General features: G+C 46.0%; 1 protein-coding gene and 1 long non-coding RNA gene across 14 annotated transcripts in view; one reads left to right on the top strand and one right to left on the bottom strand.

The window, feature by feature from the left end:
* pds5b (PDS5 cohesin associated factor B) overlaps positions 1–19,604 on the top strand; it is a 102,763-nt gene that overhangs the window by 38,998 nt on the left and 44,161 nt on the right. For both annotated transcript variants that reach the window (XM_052520427.1, XM_052520426.1), the window contains exons 6-16: positions 3,279–3,405; positions 4,830–4,910; positions 5,486–5,626; positions 5,778–5,893; positions 8,061–8,155; positions 10,115–10,260; positions 11,472–11,623; positions 13,263–13,376; positions 15,076–15,157; positions 15,264–15,312; positions 17,724–17,863. In XM_052520427.1, the coding sequence (XP_052376387.1) occupies positions 3,279–3,405; positions 4,830–4,910; positions 5,486–5,626; positions 5,778–5,893; positions 8,061–8,155; positions 10,115–10,260; positions 11,472–11,623; positions 13,263–13,376; positions 15,076–15,157; positions 15,264–15,312; positions 17,724–17,863 (1,243 nt within the window). The remainder of the gene's footprint in view (positions 1–3,278; positions 3,406–4,829; positions 4,911–5,485; positions 5,627–5,777; positions 5,894–8,060; positions 8,156–10,114; positions 10,261–11,471; positions 11,624–13,262; positions 13,377–15,075; positions 15,158–15,263; positions 15,313–17,723; positions 17,864–19,604) is intronic.
* Positions 8,393–10,107, bottom strand: LOC127930659 (uncharacterized). Of its 12 annotated transcripts, none has more exons than XR_008138633.1 (6): positions 9,875–10,107; positions 9,539–9,826; positions 9,444–9,491; positions 9,003–9,110; positions 8,669–8,954; positions 8,393–8,582 (listed from the first exon to the last, which is right to left on the bottom strand). It is a non-coding gene; the product is annotated as an uncharacterized LOC127930659 (long non-coding RNA). The 12 variants fall into 12 exon arrangements; XR_008138631.1 differs by having other exon boundaries at positions 9,444–9,538; positions 9,635–9,826; XR_008138632.1 differs by lacking the exon at positions 9,444–9,491 and having other exon boundaries at positions 9,003–9,336; positions 9,623–9,826.

The following is a 19,604-nucleotide window of genomic DNA, read 5'->3' as shown; positions in this document are numbered from 1 at the left end:
ACCTGGGGGTTGCAGTGTTCATCCCACCTGGGGGATCCTACCTGGGAGATCTTACCTGGGGGATCCTACCTGGGGGATCCTACCTGGGGGTGCAGTGTTCAGCCCACCAGGAATATCCAACTGGGGGTGCAGTGTTCAGCCCACCAGGAATATTCTACCTGGGGGTTGAACTGTAAGCATTGCATGTTGCTGAATTAGCCTCTTGTCGTTAAGAAAGGTGATGGTGGTCTGATCATTGAAGGTCATTCTGTCTGACGGGTTTTAGATATCGTCAGGATCCATTACACCTCATAGTACAACACGCTGCTTAATACTAATGTAGAAGTATACTTTTAGTTTCTTCAATCGTACGTACAACATTGTGTAATATAATCAGTCTATAAATGTTGAATTACCCACAATCCTCTAAAAACGGGCAAGTTTTTAGCAACAACTTAACATTTTATTAAGGTGAGTAATGATAATAATGTACTAAATGTATTAAAATAAACATTTTATCTCTTTAGTTATCCTGTAAATATTTTGTTTGGGGGGGTGAAGGTAAAATTAAATAAAATTAACACATCATTAAAACAACTTGAACACCTTTTAAAAAAATTAATTATATGTTTAAAAATATATATTTTTGTCCATTTCAATTCCCCCACAGAATATTGTTATACAGTGCACCCACCCTGTCACTAAGAAAAGTTCAAGCGTGGCCAAATTGTCCTTTTAAGCCAAGGGCCGTATGTATCAAGTGTCTCGGAATAGGAGAGCTGATTTAGGATCAGTTTGACCTTTTTTATGTCACAATGAATAAGATTACATGGACAGGAGGGGTCCTGATCCTAGATCAGCACTCCTAGATGCTTGATACATACAGTGGCCCGTTTACTAGGTACACCCGGTTCACGGAAATGTTTGGCTCCTACAGACAGTGAGTCACGTGGCCGTGGCTGGCAGACCGGCATCGAGGCATTCAGCTACTGATTGGTTAAACGTTAGAATGGGCGAAAGCGAGTAACTGAGCGCGCTTTCATCGTCGGTTCCCGGGATGCGTCTGTTCCCGTATCTAGGAAACGGCTGCGGGGTTCCGCTCCTATCAGCTAAAAACAAGAAGTAGCGGCTCCAGTGGGCAGATCGATTCCCATCCCTGGACAATTGAGGAGTGGAAAAACATCACCTGGTGTTAATGGTACAGACTGGTGGTATAATGGTCTGGCCCATCCTGCCTGGTGTTAATGGTACAGACTGGTGGTGTTGGTATAATGGTCTAGCCCCATCCTGCCTGGTGTTAATGGTACAGACTGGTGGTATAATGGTCTGGCCCCATCCTGCCTGGTGTTAATGGTACAGACTGGTGGTGTTGGTATAATGGTCTGGCCCCATCCTGCCTGGTGTTAATGGTACAGACTGGTGGTATAATGGTCTGGCCCCATCCTGCCTGGTGTTAATGGTACAGACTGGTGGTGTTGGTATAATGGTCTGGCCCCATCCTGCCTGGTGTTAATGGTACAGACTGGTGGTATAATGGTCTGGCCCATCCTGCCTGGTGTTAATGGTACAGACTGGTGGTGTTGGTATAATGGTCTGGCCCCATCCTGCCTGGTGTTAATGGTACAGACTGGTGGTGTTGGTATAATGGTCTGGCCCCATCCTGCCTGGTGTTAATGGTACAGACTGGTGGTGTAATGGTCTGGCCCCATCCTGCCTGGTGTTAATGGTACAGACTGGTGGTATAATGGTCTGGCCCCATCCTGCCTGGTGTTAATGGTACAGACTGGTGGTGTTGGTATAATGGTCTGGCCCCATCCTGCCTGGTGTTAATGGTACAGACTGGTGGTATAATGGTCTGGCCCCATCCTGCCTGGTGTTAATGGTACAGACTGGTGGTGTTGGTATAATGGTCTGGCCCCATCCTGCCTGGTGTTAATGGTACAGACTGGTGGTGTTGGTATAATGGTCTGGCCCCATCCTGCCTGGTGTTAATGGTACAGACTGGTGGTATAATGGTCTGGCCCCATCCTGCCTGGTGTTAATGGTACAGACTGGTGGTATAATGGTCTGGCCCCATCCTGCCTGGTGTTAATGGTACAGACTGGTGGTGTTGGTATAATGGTCTGTACCCATCCTGCCTGGTGTTAATGGTACAGACTGGTGGTATAATGGTCTGGCCCCATCCTGCCTGGTGTTAATGGTACAGACTGGTGGTATAATGGTCTGGGCCCATCCTGCCTGGTGTTAATGGTACAGACTGGTGGTATAATGGTCTGGCCCCATCCTGCCTGGTGTTAATGGTACAGACTGGTGGTGTTGGTATAATGGTCTGTACCCATCCTGCCTGGTGTTAATGGTACAGACTGGTGGTGTTGGTATAATGGTCTGTACCCATCCTGCCTGGTGTTAATGGTACAGACTGGTGGTGTTGGTATAATGGTCTGTACCCATCCTGCCTGGTGTTAATGGTACAGGCTGGTGGTATAATGGTCTGTACCCATCCTGCCTGGTGTTAATGGTACAGGCTGGTGGTATAATGGTCTGGACCCATCCTGCCTGGTGTTAATGGTACAGACTGGTGGTATAATGGTCTGGCCCCATCCTGCCTGGTGTTAATGGTACAGACTGGTGGTATAATGGTCTGGCCCCATCCTGCCTGGTGTTAATGGTACAGACTGGTGGTATAATGGTCTGGCCCCATCCTGCCTGGTGTTAATGGTACAGACTGGTGGCGTTGGTATAATGGTCTGGCCCCATCCTGCCTGGTGTTAATGGTACAGACTGGTGGCGTTGGTATAATGGTCTGGCCCCATCCTGCCTGGTGTTAATGGTACAGACTGGTGGTATAATGGTCTGGCCCCATCCTGCCTGGTGTTAATGGTACAGACTGGTGGTATAATGGTTTGGCCCCATCCTGCCTGGTGTTAATGGTACAGACTGGTGGTATAATGGTCTGGGCCCATCCTGCCTGGTGTTAATGGTACAGGCTGGTGGTATAATGGTCTGGCCCCATCCTGCCTGGTGTTAATGGTACAGACTGGTGGTGTTGGTATAATGGTCTGGGGAATGATTTCCTGGCACACGTTAGGTCCCTTGATACCAATTGAGCTACGTTTTTAACAACCCACCTTGTAGAATCCATTCCCCGAAGAAGTCAGGCTGTTCTGGGGGTCTGACCCGGTACTAGATTGGTGTACCTAATAAACTGGCCACAGAGTGTACTGTAAAGATCTGTTTTTTTTTTAATGAACAGTGTTATAGCGACAAAATGTGATTTTACTTGACTCCTGTTTCCGTAGCAACGGGCACAACCAGAAGGTGCACATGCACATGGTGGATCTGATGAGTTCCATCGTCTGTGAGGGAGACAGCGTGTCACAGGAACTACTGGACACTGTGCTGGTCAATCTGGTGCCTGCACACAAGGTACACACACACACACACACACACACTGAAAACACACACACTGAAAACACACACACACTGAAAAACACACACACACACACACACACACACACACACACACACACACACACACTGAAAACACACTGAAAACACACACTGAAAACACACTGAAAAACACACACACACACACACACTGAAAACACACACACACACACACACACACACACAACTGAAAACACACACACACACACTGTTGTATTTAGCCTTAGAGTGTTAGCCCGCTGGCTGGAGTGTTGGCTAATCACTGCATCCAGTGTTTCTGGTACTGTGAATCAGTCTGTCTCTGTGTTCAGTAATACTGTGAATCAGTCTGTCTCTGTGTTCAGTAATACTGTGAATCAGTCTGTCTCTGTGTTCAGTAATACTGTGAACCAGTCTGTCTCTGTGTTCAGTAATACTGTGAATCAGTCTGTCTCTGTGTTCACTAATACTGTGAATCAGTCTGTCTCTGTGTTCAGTAATACTGTGAATCAGTCTGTCTCTGTGTTCAGTAATACTGTGAATGTCTGTCTCTGTGTTCAGTAATACTGTGAATCAGTCTGTCTCTGTGTTCACTAATACTGTGAATCAGTCTGTCTCTGTGTTCAGTAATACTGTGAATCAGTCTGTCTCTGTGTTCAGTAATACTGTGAATCAGTCTGTCTCTGTGTTCAGTAATACTGTGAACCAGTCTGTCTCTGTGTTCAGTAATACTGTGAACCAGTCTGTCTCTGTGTTCAGTAATACTGTGAATCAGTCTGTCTCTGTGTTCACTAATACTGTGAATCAGTCTGTCTCTGTGTTCAGTAATACTGTGAATCAGTCTGTCTCTGTGTAGAGTAATACTGTGAATCAGTCTGTCTCTGTGTTCAGTAATACTGTGAACCAGTCTGTCTCTGTGTTCAGTAATACTGTGAATCAGTCTGTCTCTGTGTTCAGTAATACTGTGAACCAGTCTGTCTCTGTGTTCAGTAATACTGTGAATCAGTCTGTCTCTGTGTTCAGTAATACTGTGAATCAGTCTGTCTCTGTGTTCAGTAATACTGTGAATCAGTCTGTCTCTGTGTTCAGTAATACTGTGAATCAGTCTGTCTCTGTGTTCAGTAATACTGTGAATCAGTCTGTCTCTGTGTTCAGTAATACTGTGAACCAGTCTGTCTCTGTGTTCAGTAATACTGTGAGACCCCTGCTGGTGGTGAAAGGTACTGCAGGACACAGTTCTTATAATGGCAGTATCTGTAACATATATATATTTTTTTTGTGTGTTTGTTTTCTATAAAATATGATTTACTTAAATGGCTCATATACATTTTAAATAAAATAAAAGTACAATTAAAAGTAGAAGAAACGCCTCTTTCACCATGTGCATGTCTCTTTATTTTCTTAATAAAACGTTGTTGTTGTAGAACCTGAACAAGCAGGCGTATGACCTGGCCAAGGCTCTGCTGAAGAGAACAGCTCAGGCTATAGAGCCCTACATCACTAATGTAAGTAGACTTTACTGCACCTCTCATCTCTCTCTCTCTCCGCCGTTCTCTCTTTCTTATCTTGGGTTTCGGGAAGTTGCTCGTGCAATGTGATATTGACAGTTGTGTTTGTACTAATGCTCTCTGTCTCGCTCTCTGTCTCTCGCTCTCTGTCTCTCGCTCTCTGTCTCTCGCTCTCTGTCTCTCGCTCTCTGTCTCTCGCTCTCTGTCATTCTCTGTCACCTCTGTCTCTGTCTCTGTGTCACCTCTGTCTCTCTCTCTGTCTCTCTCTCTGTCTCTCTCTCTGTCACCTCTGTCTCTCTCACCTCTGTCTCTCTCTCTGTTGCTCTTTCTCTCTCTGTTGCTCTTTATCTCTCTTTGTCTCTCTCTCTCCTGTGTCTCTCTCTCTGTCTCTCTTTGTGTCTCTCTGTGTCTCTCTTTGTCACACATAAACTCTCTGTCTCTCTTTCTCTCTCTCTCTCTCTCTCTCTCTCTCTCTCTCTCTCTCTCTCTCTCTCTCTCTCTTTGTATCTCTTTCTCTGTGTCTCTCTCTTTGTATCTCTTTCTCTGTGTCTCTCTCTGTGTCTCTCCATCAGTTCTTCAACCTGGTGTTGATGTTGGGGAAGACGTCTGTCAGTGATCTGTCAGAACATGTGTTTGACCTGATCCTGGAGCTCTACAACATAGACAGCCATCTACTGCTGTCTGTACTACCACAGCTAGAGTTTAAACTGAAGGTATAGCACGCACACACACACACACACACCCACACACACACCTACCTCAAGGACAAACTACCTCTCGTTTACTGAATGATAACCCCTCCCTCCCTCTACTCTTTCTCTGCTCTCCCTCCCTCTCTCTCTCTCTTTCTCTCCTCCTCTCCAGAGTAATGATAATGATGAGCGTCTCCAGGTGGTCAAGCTGTTAGCTAAGATGTTTGGAGCCAAAGACTCGGAGCTGGCAGCACAGAACAAACCCCTGTGGCAGTGTTACCTGGGCAGGTGAGACAGAGAGAGGGTGTTTTTCCTCTATCTAACCTGTTACACCTGTGTGTGTGTGTGTGTGTGTGTGTGTGTGTGTGTGTGTGTGTGTGTGTGTGTACACGTTTTACTATACTTGTTACTATACTTGTGAGTAGAGGTCGCCCAATTAATCGGAATGGCCGATTTAAAATAGGGCCGATTTCAAGTTTTCATAACAATCGTAAATCTGTATTTTTGGCCGTTTAAAAAATAATAATAATTTACATTTTTTAAATTTTAAATAAAAATGTAATATTTTTTTTAACTAGGCAAGTCAGTTAAGAACACATTCTTATTTTCAATGATGGTCTAGGAATGGTGGGTTAACTGCCTTGTTCAGGGGCAGAACGACAGATTTTTACATTGTCAGCTCAGGGATTCAATCTTGCAACCTTAGTTAACTAGTCCAACGCTCTAACCACCTGCCTCACAAGGAGCCCAACTGTTACACGAATGCAGTAAGCCAAGGTAAGTTGCTAGCTAGCATTAAACTTATCTTATAAAAAAAACAATCAATCAATCATAATCACTAGTTATAACTACACACGGTTGATGATATTACTAGTTTATCTAGCGTGTCCTGCGTTGCATATAATCGATGCAGTGCGCGATCGTGAAAAAGGACTTGCCGTTGCTCCATGTGTACCGAACCATAAACATCAATGCCTTTCTTAAAATAAATACACAGAAGTGTATATTTTTAAACCTGCATATTTAGCTAAAAGAAATCCAGGTTAGCAGGCAATATTAACCAGGTGAAATTGTGTCACTTCTCTTGGGTTCATTGCACGCAGAGTCAGGGTATATGCAACAGTTTGGGCCGCCTGGCTCGTTGCGAACTAATTTGCCAGAATTTTACGTAATTATGTCATAACATTGAAGGTTGTGCAATGTAACAGGAATATTTAGACTGATGGATGCCACCTGTTAGATAGAATACGGAACGGTTCCGTATTACACTGAAAGAATAAACGCCTTGTTTTCGAGATGATAGTTTCCGTAATGGACCATATTAATGACCTAACACTCGTATTTCTGTGTGTTATTATGTTATAATTAAGTCTATGATTTGATAGAGCAGTCTGACTGAGCGGTGGTAGGCACCAGCAGGCTCGTAAGCATTAATTCAAACAGCACTTTCGTGCGTTTTGCCAGCAGCTCTTCGCAAGCACAGCACTGTTTATGACTTCAAGCCTATCAACTCCCGAGATGAGGCTGGTGTAACCGAAGTGAAATGGCTAGCTAGTTAGCGCACACTAATAGCGTTTCAAACGTCACTCGCTCTGAGCCTTCTAGTAGTTGTTCCCCTTGCTCTGCATGGGTAACGCTGCTTCGATGGTGGCTGTTGTCGTTGTGTTGCTGGTTCGAGCCCAGGGAGGAGCGAGGAGAGGGACGGAAGCTATGCTGTTACATTGGCAATACTAAAGTGCCTATAAGGTCATCCAATAGTCAAAGGTTAATGAAATACAAATGGTATAGAGGGAAATAGTCCTATAATTCCTATAATAACTACAACCTAAAACTTCTTACCTGGGAATATTGAAGACTCATGTTAAAAGGAACCACCAGCTTTCATATATTCTCATGTTCTGAGCAAGGAACTTAAACGTTAGCTGTCTTACATGGCACATATTGCACTTTTACTTTCTTGTCCAACACTTTGTTTTTGCAATATTTAAACCAAATTGAACATGTTTCATTGTTTATTTGAGGCTACATTTATTTTTATTGACGTATTATATTAAGTTAAAATAAGTGCTCATTCAGTATTGTTGTAATTGTCATTATTACAACAACAACAAAAAATTGTCCGATTAATCGGTATCTGCTTTTTTTTGGTCCTCCAATAATCGGTATCGGCGTTGAAAAATCATAATCGGTCGACCTCTACTTGTGAGTACCAGGACATTTAGCTGGTCCTCACTTGTAAAAAGGCTATTTTAGGTTTAGAATTAGGCTTAGGTTTAAGGCTTAGGTTAAGGGTTATATTTAAGGTAAATAGGATTTTCAATGGGAATAAATTGTTGGTCCCCAAAAAGTTATCACAAGTATAGTAAGACACAGCTCTGTGTGTTACAGATGCATAGATTGTCAGGCTTCTACGGTAATTGTTTTTTTTTAGAGGTTGTTGTTTGTGTCTTGTCAGGTTCAATGATATCCACGTGCCCATCAGACTGGAGTGTGTCAAGTTTGCCTCCCACTGTCTCATGAACCACCCAGACCTGGCCAAGGACCTCACAGGTAACTATCAATATTATCATGAACCATCCACCCAGACCTGGCCAAGGACCTCACAGGAACTATCATTATTATCATGAACCAGACCTGGCCAAGGATCTCACAGATAACTATCATTATTATCATGAACCAGACCTGGCCAAGGATCTCACAGATAACTATCATTATTATCATGAACCAGACCTGGCCAAGGACCTCACAGGTAACTATCAATATTATCATGAACCATCCACCCAGACCTGGCCAAGGACCTCACAGGAACTATCATTATTATCATGAACCAGACCTGGCCAAGGATCTCACCGATAACTATCAATATTATCATGAACCAGACCTGGCCAAGGATCTCACCGATAACTATCATTATTATCATGAACCAGACCTGGCCAAGGACCTCACAGGTAACTATCAATATTATCATGAACCAGACCTAGGACAGATAACTATCATTATTATCATGAACCAGACCTGGCCAAGGACCTCACAGGTAACTATCAATATTATCATGAACCAGACCTGGCCAAGGACCTCACAGGAACTATCATTATTATCATGAACCAGACCTGGCCAAGGACCTCACAGGAACTATCATTATTATCATGAACCAGACCTGGCCAAGGACCTCACAGATAACTATCATTATTATCATGAACCAGACCTGGCCAAGGACCTCACAGATAACTATCATTATTATCATGAACCAGACCTGGCCAAGGACCTCACAGATAACTATCATTATTATCATGAACCAGACCTGGCCAAGGACCTCACAGATAACTATCATTATTATCATGAACCAGACCTGGCCAAGGATCTCACAGATAACTATCATTATTATCATGAACCAGACCTGGCCAAGGACCTCACAGATAACTATCAATATTATCATGAACCAGACCTGGCCAAGGACCTCACAGATAACTATCATTATTATCATGAACCAGACCTGGCCAAGGATCTCACAGATAACTATCAATATTATCATGAACCAGACCTGGCCAAGGATCTCACAGATAACTATCATTATTATCATGAACCAGACCTGGCCAAGGATCTCACAGATAACTATCAATATTATCATGAACCAGACCTGGCCAAGGACCTCACAGGAACTATCAATATTATCATGAACCAGACCTGGCCAAGGACCTCACAGGAACTATCAATATTATCATGAACCAGACCTGGCCAAGGATCTCACAGATAACTATCATTATTATCATGAACCAGACCTGGCCAAGGACCTCACAGGAACTATCATTATTATCATGAACCAGACCTGGCCAAGGACCTCACAGGTAACTATCAATATTATCATGAACCAGACCTGGCCAAGGACCTCACAGGAACTATCATTATTATCATGAACCAGACCTGGCCAAGGACCTCACAGATAACTATCATTATTATCATGAACCAGACCTGGCCAAGGACCTCACAGGTAACTATCAATATTATCATGAACCAGACCTGGCCAAGGACCTCACAGGTAACTATCAATATTATCATGAACCAGACCTGGCCAAGGACCTCACAGATAACTATCAATATTATCATGAACCAGACCTGGCCAAGGACCTCACAGATAACTATCATTATTATCATGAACCAGACCTGGCCAAGGACCTCACAGATAACTATCAATATTATCATGAACCAGACCTGGCCAAGGACCTCACAGAGAACTATCATTATTATCATGAACCAGACCTGGCCAAGGACCTCACAGATAACTATCATTATTATCATGAACCAGACCTGGCCAAGGACCTCACAGGAACTATCATGTCAGCCAGCCAGTCAGTCAATAATCAGTGTGATCATTGATCAGCCTTACCTAGCAAAAGACTGGTAACTGTTGATCAATCTAGCAACCAAACAGTCAGTCAATCAATCAATTGATCAGTCAATCATGTGAAAGTTATTGATCGGGAGTCTATCTGTCCCTCTTACGTTTCCCAGAATTCCTGAAGGTTAGGTCACATGACCCCGAGGAGGCCATCCGTCACGATGTCATCGTCTCCATAGTAACGGCGGCCAAGAAGGACCTGACTCTGGTAAACGACGCCCTGCTGAACTTTGTCAAGGAGAGGACTCTGGACAAGAGGGTATGGGTTGGTGTTTTTAGCACGGAATGGACTAGTATGGGTTGTTGTGAACTTCCTAGTGGTCAACGTTTTGCTGTCTGTCTCTCTCTTCCCCTCTCCCCCCTTCTCCACTCTTCTCCCCCTCTCTCTCTCTTCTCCCCCCCTCTCTCTCCCTTCTCCACTCTTCTCCCCCCCTCTCTCTCTTCCCCCTCTCTCTCCCTTCTCCACTCTTCTCCCTCGCTCTCTCTCCCTTCTCCATCCCTCTCTCTTCCTTCTCCACTCTTCTCCCTCCCTCTCTCCACTCTTCTCCCTCCCTCTCTCTCCCTTCTCCACACTTCTCCCTCCCTCTCCCCCCTCTCTCCACTCTTCTCCCTCCCTCTCTCTCCCTTCTCCACACTTCTCCCTCCCTCTCTCTCAACACTCTTCTCCCTCCCTCTCTCCACTCTTTTCCCTCCCTCTCTCCCTTCTCCACACTTCTCCCTCCCTTTCTCTGCCTTCTCCACTCTTCTCCCTCCCTCTCTCTCCCTTCTCCACTCTTCTCCCTCCTCTCTCTCCCTTCTCCACACTTCTCCCTCCTTTCTCTGCCTTCTCCACTCTTCTCCCTCCCTCTCTCCCTTCTCCACTCTTCTCCCTCCCTCTCTCTCCCTTCTCCACACTTCTCCCTCCCTCTCTCTCCCTTCTCCACTCTTCTCCCTCCCTCTCTCTCCCTTCTCCACACTTCTCCCTCCCTTTCTCTCCTTCTCCACTCTTCTCCCTCCCCTCTCTCCCTTCTCCACACTTCTCCCTCCCTTTCTCTCCTTCTCCACACTTCTCCCTCCCTCTCTCTCCCTTCTCCACACTTCTCCCTCCCTCTCTCTCAACACTCTTCTCCCTCCCTCTCTCCACTCTTTTCCCTCCCTCTCTCCCTTCTCCACACTTCTCCCTCCCTCTCTCTCCCTTCTCCACACTTCTCCCTCCCTCTCTCTCAACACTCTTCTCCCTCCCTCTCTCCACTCTTTTCCCTCCCTCTCTCCCTTCTCCACACTTCTCCCTCCCTTTCTCTGCCTTCTCCACTCTTCTCCCTCCCTCTCTCTCCCTCTCTCTCTCCACTCTTCTCCCTCCCTCTCTCTCCACTCTTCTCCCTCCCTCTCTCTCCACTCTTCTCCCTCCCTCTCTCCACTCTTCTCCCTCCCTCTCTCCACTCTTCTCTCTCCCTCTCTCTCCCTACTCCACTCTTCTCCCTCCCTCCATAGTGGCGTGTGCGTAAAGAGGCCATGATGGGATTGGCTCAGATCTATAAGAAGTACTCTCTCCAGGGAGAGGGGGGCAAGGAGGCAGCCAATCAGATCTCCTGGATCAAAGATAAACTACTACACATCTACTACCAGAACAGCATCGATGACAGGTAGGGGGGACGCTGGGAGGGGGTGGGACAGGTAGGAAGGTGTGTGTGTGTGTGTGTGTTGTGTGTGTGTGTGTGTGTGTGTGTGTGTGTGTGTGTGTGTGTGTGTGTGTGTGTGTGTGTGAAGGGAAGTACAGAGATTCACAACAAGTCTGTGTCTAAATGGAAAGAAGGGTTAGATTACAGAGAGTGTGTGCTGGCAGATGTAAAAATATAATTCTGTTAAATTAGTGTAATGAGAAATGATCGACTCCAAGAGACTCCTACACTGCTGAGAGTGGAGGAGGGGAGAGAGAGACTGGTAGAATATAACGATGGAGAGGGGTCAGAGGGGTTTGGATTGAGACTGAAATAAAATAGAGCTCCCTATATCCCCCTGTAATGTTATAACTCTCTCTCGTTTCTCTCCTCTTTATAACCTTTCCTCCCCCCTTCCTCTCATCCTCTCCTCACATCCCCTCTCTCATCTCATCCTTTCTCCTCACATCCTCTCTCCCTCACATCCTCTCCCTCACATCCCCTCTCCTCTCATCCTCTCTCTCCTCTCATCCTCTCTCCCTCACATCCTCTCCCCCTCACATCCTCTCCCTCACATCCCCTCTCTCCCTCACATCCCCTCTCTCCCTCACATCCCCTCTCCCTCACATCCCCTCTCCCTCACATCCCCTCTCCCTCACATCCTCTCTCCATCACATCCCCTTTCTCCATCCTCTCCTCACATCTTCTCCCTCACATCCCCTCTCTCCATCCTCTCCTCACATCCTCTCTCCCTCACATCCCCTCTCTCCATCCTCTCCTCACATCCTCTCTCCCTCACATCCCCTCTCCCTCACATCCTCTCCTCACATCCTCTCTCCCTCACATCCCCTCTCTCCATCCTCTCCTCACATCCTCTCCCTCACATCCCCTCTCTCCATCCTCTCTTCACATCCTCTCTTCACATCCTCTCTCTTCACATCCTCTCTACTCACATCTTCTCCCTCATATCCTCTCTCTCTCTTCACATCCTCTCTCCCTCATATCCTCTCTCCCTCCTCACATCCTCTCTCTCCTCTCTCCTCACATCTTCTCCCTCACATCCTCTCCTCACATCCTCTCTCCCTCACATCCCCTCTTTCCATCCTCTCCTCTTATCCTCTCCTCACATCTTCTCCCTCACATCCCCTCTCTCCATCCTCTCCTCACATCCTTTTTCCCTCACATCCCCTTTCTCCATCCTCTCCTCACATCTTCTCCCTCACATCCTCTCTCCCTCCTCACACCCTCTCCCTCTTCAAATCCTCTCTCTCCTCTCATCCTCTCCTCACATCCTCTCTCCCTCACATCCCCTCTCTCCATCCTCTCTTCACATCCTCTCCTCTCATCCTCTCCTCACATCCTCTCTCCCTCACATCCCCTCTCTCCATCCTCTCCTCTCATCCTCTCTCTTCACATCCTCTCTCCTCACATCTTCTCCCTCACATCCTCTCCTCTCTCCCTCACATCCCCTCTCTCCATCCTCTCTCTCTCTCCTCACATCCTCTCTCTCTCCTCACATCCTCTCTCTCTCCTCACATCCTCTCTCTCTCCTCACATCCTCTCTCCCTCCTCACATCCTCTCTCTCCTCCCCTCCTCTCCTCTCCTCTCTCTTCTGTCTGTCAGGTTGTTGGTAGAGCGTATCTTTGCCCAGTACATGGTACCTCACAACCTGGAGACCACAGAGAGGATGAAGTGTTTGTATTATCTCTACGCTACCCTGGACACTAACGCTGTCAAGTAAGTCTCCTGTTCCTCCCTCCCTACCCTGGACACTAACGCTGTCAAGTAAGTCTCCTGTTCCTCCCTCCCTACCCTGGACACTAACGCTGTCAAGTAAGTCTCACACTTACAATTAGGCCTTGTCCTATTTTTGACTCCAGCTCCCTCCCTACCTTTCAGCTCCCTCTATACTTAACCAATGCTACTGTATTGTACTTCTGCTGCTGTATTGTACTTCTGCTGCTGTAATGTACTAATGCTTAGGGGCTGGCACAGTAATTGTACTCCGTAAAACTTAAATTAATAGTCTGGGTGTTTATTTGCTTAAATCACTGAACAAAACAGGTGGAGCCAGGCTTCCATTTGAGCCAGGCTTCTATTTGAGCCAGGCTTCTATTTGAGCCAGGCTTCTATTTGAGCCAGGCTTCTATTTGAGCCAGGCTTCTATTTGAGCCAGGCTTCTATTTGAGCCAGGCTTCCATTTGAGCCAGGCTTCTATTTGAGCCAGGCTTCTATTTGAGCCAGGCTTCTATTTGAGCCAGGCGTCTATTTGAGCCAGGCTTCTATTTGAGCCAGGCTTCTATTTGAGCCAGGCTTCTATTTGAGCCAGGCTTCTATTTGAGCCAGGCTTCCATTTGAGCCAGGCTTCTATTTGAGCCAGGCTTCTATTTGAGCCAGGCTTCTATTTGAGCCAGGCTTCCATTTGAGCCAGGCTTCCATTTCCTTAATGCACACAGCTTTTGCCCATTTGCTAAATTAATTGTTTAATATCATCATTCACGTCCAGCATTTAAATCCATTTCTTAATTTCCTGCACTATAATGTGTTATCATTTACACTCTGTCACGTTTAATTTGTCTTAGTATGCCTCTATTTCGGAAAACTGAATAATTGAATAATTCGTTATTCTCCTCTTTGACTGTACATCTTTGGCAGTTCTTACGTTCCGCACTAGAGGGCGATATGACCATTTCTGGTGGTGTCTCCTCCCAAAGTTTGAGACGGTTTTTGTGTTTGCCAGTTAGCTATCAGTTTCTCAGCTGTTAGCAGCCAACGGCTAGCAGTTCTCAGCTGTTAACAGCCAACGGCTAGCAGTTCTTAGCTGTTAGCCGCCAACGGCTAGAAGTTCTCAGCTGTTAGCAGCCAACGGCTAGCAGTTCTCAGCTGTTAGCAGCCAACGGCTAGCAGTTCTCAGCTGTTAGCAGCCAACGGCTAGCAGTTCTTAGCTGTTAGCCGCCAACGGCTAGCAGTTCTTAGCTGTTAGCCACCAACGGCTAGCAGTTCTTAGCTGTTAGCAGCCAACGGCTAGCAGTTCTTAGCTGTTAGCAGCCAACGGCTAGCAGTTCTTAGCTGTTAGCAGCCAACGGCTAGCAGTTCTTAGCTGTTAGCAGCCAACGGCTAGCAGTTCTTAGCTGTTAGCAGCCAACGGCTAGCAGTTCTTAGCTGTTAGCAGCCAACGGCTAGCAGTTCTTAGCAGTTAGCAGCCAACGGCTAGCAGTTCTTAGCAGTTAGCAGCCAACGGCTAGCAGTTCTTAGCTGTTAGCCGCCAACGGCTGGCAGTTTTTTACTGGTGATGAAAACATGCTTCAGTCAGCAGAGGTTCTGTCTCCAGCCTCCTCCATACATACCTCATCAATGCTACTGCCCTCCTTTAGCAGAGCCTCTGTTGCCGACTTACTATGTGTTTTAATAGCCCCCTCTCTCTCTTCCCCCCCAGGGCTCTGAATGAGATGTGGAAGTGTCAGAACATGTTGAGACACCATGTCAAAGATCTCCTGGACCTGGTCAAACAGCCCAAGGTACTGCTAATCAATTGCTCCTAACGCTGAATGTTCATATATACTCTACTCCGAGACTGCTTCTGAAATGTATTGGAACACTAAATATTGTTTTTGTTTTTTTCAGTCTGATGCGGGTAGCAAGGCGGTGTTTGCCAAGGTTATGGTGATTACGAGTAAGTCAACTTCACTCAACCCTTTAAAGAACCCTTTTTGGTTCCAGGTAGAACACTTTTGGGTTCCATGTGTAGAACACTTTCCACTGAAGGTTCTACAATGGAACCCAAAAAGTTTCTACATGGAACTTAAAAAGATGATTCTATGGGGACTAGGGCTGACCCCAATTAGTCGATTGTTTGGTCCTTAGGCTGTTGGTCGACCGAGATTGTTTTAGTTAAGTAGTAACATATTGCGCCCATCTCAGTGAACTAATCCATTGCGGAGGCCTAGACTAAAAGCCCATTTCTGTTTGATCTGAAATGTGGTGGGAGGCTCCATATGGAGGGTGTGACGTAATGGCGGACCCCCTAGAGACACGCAGAGGTCAAATCCGGCTCCGTACCACATTACCATGCGCCTCCCAAATGTTTGAAAAATGCTCAGGGCTCTGTGTAGCTCTGCATTGACATGATTGGTTGACGGTAGGTGGGGGCGGTACATCCTGGTGAAAACACAAACTTCGCTACTTTGACAACAGCTCTGCACTGTTCCGTGAAGCGTGAAGGGCCCTGACTACTGCCGAGGCTGTATCAACGTAGAGGCTGTATCAACGTAAATGCTGCACGGCCAAATGCTGGCGTGGGGATTGACCATGTGTCCAGAGGCACAATGGACAGTTCTCTCTCCAGAATGCGCTCTCTCTCTCGGCAGATGTTCCCATTCATTGTTTCAGAACTGCATTGTGTGAATTGTTTGATTTTTAAGTCTATATTAATTCCCCATTGCATAATATCACCAGTTGTATATTTACCGTTAATTCCTATCATTTCTAATCTACAATGTTTGTTACTTTTTGTATATTTTACACCCCATTTCTCCCCAATTTTGATCTCGTGTCATCGTTGCAACTCCCCAACGGGCTCGGGAGGCGAATGTCGAGTCATGCATTCGCCGAAATATGTACCAGCTTAACCCGGAAGCCAGCCGCACCAATGTGTCTGAGGAAACACCGTTCAACTGACCAGAGTTTTTTTCCTGTATGCGCCCGGCCCGCCACAAGGGGTCACTAGAGCGCGATGAGCCAAGTAAAGCCCCCCCTGGCCAAACCCCTCCCCTAACCCAGATGACACTGGGCCAGTTGTGCGCCGCCCTATGGGACTCCCGATCACAGCCGGTTGTGACACGGCCCGGGAATAAACCCGGGTCTGTAGTGATGCCTTAGACCGCTGTGCCACTCAGGAGTGTCGGTCTAAACGTTGGTTATGGTAATTTATGTTAATGTATTCAATATTATTATTCCAGTCTTCTGATTGGCTTAACGCACCACCACTAATGACCTGTGAAGCTTCTCAAAGTAAAATTTTCTTCACCTCAAACGTCAAGCAAACATCCATTTAGAATGACAACAGATCCTCAGTGTATCTGAAATATCTTTCTCCCTTTCCATAACCCTGATTACTTCTTATCAGTTCTTGAGTTGGACTGAAATAGGTTCTGTTACTCATTTTGCGTGCTGGTACTGTTTATATTTAGGTGCAGGAGATCCACAATACTTTTGAGCTAATATTCTATAAGAGGAACCAGAGCTCAAGCAGTAGAACATTTGAGGTGCCGGTACTCCGCTCTGGTGAGCTCCTGCCCAAGTCAAGCACTGCTTCTTATCCCTTGTGAAAATAGCCTACAGCTGTGTCTAGCCCAAGCTCACTGGCATGGGAAACTCTGAGGGCCCAGAATATTTTATACAATGTTGCAAGTTCGCCAGTGCAAGCTTCACCCAAGTTAATAGTTGGTGCAGTGTTTAAAGTTGTTTGCATACAGGCCGTGTGTAGCCAATGTGATTTATAGGATATTCATTTAGGTAGAATTTTGATTAACCATATGACAATGATTTTGAGATATGACGGCGTTGTTGTTGTTGTAAATTAAAACGAAACTGTCATGAAAATTTGCATGTGAAAACCGCGACTGGTAGAGCGGTAGAAATAGTAAGATAAATTTGCATTCAACATGAGGAAGCTTGCTGACTCCTCGTGTAGCCTACTACCGGCATCTTCAGGAGAGTAATGGCAGAATCTGCAAAGGCCAGCAGGAGAGGTGAAGAGGATAGTTATTTTTCTTCTGGTTATCTAGATCTCTGGTTCCCTCTTGAGGCATTTGTCTTACTTCAGCAAACAGTGGTGCTTTAAAGCATCAGACAAGCTCAATGCATATAGTTGATTTCATTAAAACACATAGGGTGACTATATATGGAAAAATGCACGTTTAAATATTTTGACCAATCAATTGGCCGAACGAACAGATCACATTCGGTTGACCAAGAGTTTTTTTTAAATGGGGACAGCCGAAGAACCTTTATTTTCTAAGTGCACACCCACCACACACACACTCTCAACTCTAACCAAATCCCCCCATGTGTGTGTGTCTCCAGGGAACCTTCCAGACCCAGGCAAGGCCCAGGACTTTGTGAAGAAGCTAGCCCAGGTCCTGGATGATGATGAGCGGATCAGAAACCAACTAGAGACCCTGGTCTCACCGGCCTGCTCCTGCAAACAGGCCCAAGTCTGTGTGGTGAGTAGAGAGAGCGTGTGTGTGCGATTGCATATCTGTTTTTATTACTTATCCTTCCTTCCTTTTTTTGTTGCTTTTTTCGTTGTTGTTGCTTACGGCACCTGGTATTCCCAGGCGGTCTCCTGTCCCAGTTCTAACCAGGCCCTAACAGGCGTGTTCAGGGTGGTGTGGCCACAAGCATATAATTAGGTCCCTTGGCTCATCTCTGTAACTTCTCAATGGGCTCGGGAGAGGCAAAGGTGGAGTCATGAGTCCGCTGGAACGTGACCCGCCTGGCCGTCCGCTGGAACGTGACCCGCCTGGCTGTCCTCTGGAACGTGACCCGCCTGGCCGTCCTCTGAAACTTGACCCGCCTGGCCGTCCTCTGGAACGTGACCCGCCTGGCCGTCCTCTGGAACGTGACCCGCCTGGCCGTCCTCTGGAACGTGACCCGCCTGGCCGTCCTCTGGAACGTGACCCGCCTGGCCCTCGTCTGAAACGTGACCCGCCTGGTCCTCCTCTGGAACGTGACCCGCCTGGCCGTCCTCTGAAACGTGACTGGATCAAACCCCAGGCTGTAGTGTCGCCCCGACTGCTGCTCCACCCAGGGCCCCCGTTACTTATCCTCTTACAGAGAGACTTCACTAGGAAGCCAGGCAGCCCTAAACAGCCTGTGATTATACTGTGTGTGTGCCACGGTTTTCGGTCAGCCGGTATTAGCCGGCTTGTGGCCGGAATACTTTTGGTTTGTTGAAAAGCCGATAAAGTAAATTGTCCGGTAGAAGAAGGAAAACAATCCCAAAATGCTTTTTAACCTATTCATTAACACCAGTCCATGGAAAGACATTTGACCAGCCATGCCTATTGGTCTATGGGATAATTTGCATAATATAGTGGATTGAAATTGTGTATATTCGTTATGTATCTTATTTACCACACACTCGCAGCATACAGATACAGAACCCTTGGAGTGTAAAATCTGTCAGACAGCGAGAGCTGTTGCTACAGCCTCTCAGACAGCAAATGTATCGGCAACAGAAGGCAGGCTTCATCGCCGCGTCACACACCACTTTGCAATGAGCTGGAGGCAGTACACATTTTGAAAACATATACTGAAATGTTGGAAACCTGAACATTTTTACAACATTATGAGGCATGTTTTTACCTTGCTTCAAAGTAGCAAAATCAGAAATGTTCTTTCATTGTCTTGTAACCAAAAGAACACTCCTAGTCATATTAGCGTCCCATGCTAGTTGTTGATAATCATAGTCATATTAGCGTCCCATGCTAGTTGTTGATAATCATAGTTATATTAGCATCCCATGCTAGTTGTTGATAATCATAGTCATATTAGCATCCTATGCTAGTTGTTGATAATCATAGTTATATTAGCATCCCATGCTAGTTGTGGATAATCCTAGTTATATTAGCATCCCATGCTAGTTGTTGATAATCATAGTCATATTAGCATCCTATGCTAGTTGTTGATAATCATAGTTATATTAGCATCCCATGCTAGTTGTGGATAATCCTAGTTATATTAGCATCCCATGCTAGTTGATACATCTCCCCTCTTTCTACATTTCTAATGGACATAAAACCGCTCACTTTGGACAAGTGTTTTTCTGTTATTTGCATTATGGAACGAACATTTGTGCGTAGCCTTCTGCTCTGCGTAGTTTATAAAAATTATAATAATTATAATAATTCTGAACATGACACACAGGTATCTGGATGTGTAAAGTATGGCCTTCTGCTCTGC

Source organism: Oncorhynchus keta, chromosome 6 (genome assembly GCF_023373465.1).
Source record: "Oncorhynchus keta strain PuntledgeMale-10-30-2019 chromosome 6, Oket_V2, whole genome shotgun sequence".
NCBI classification, from domain to species: domain Eukaryota; kingdom Metazoa; phylum Chordata; class Actinopteri; order Salmoniformes; family Salmonidae; genus Oncorhynchus; species Oncorhynchus keta.
Note: the sequence above shows the minus strand (reverse complement) of the source record. Positions and strands in the feature narration are given on the sequence as shown.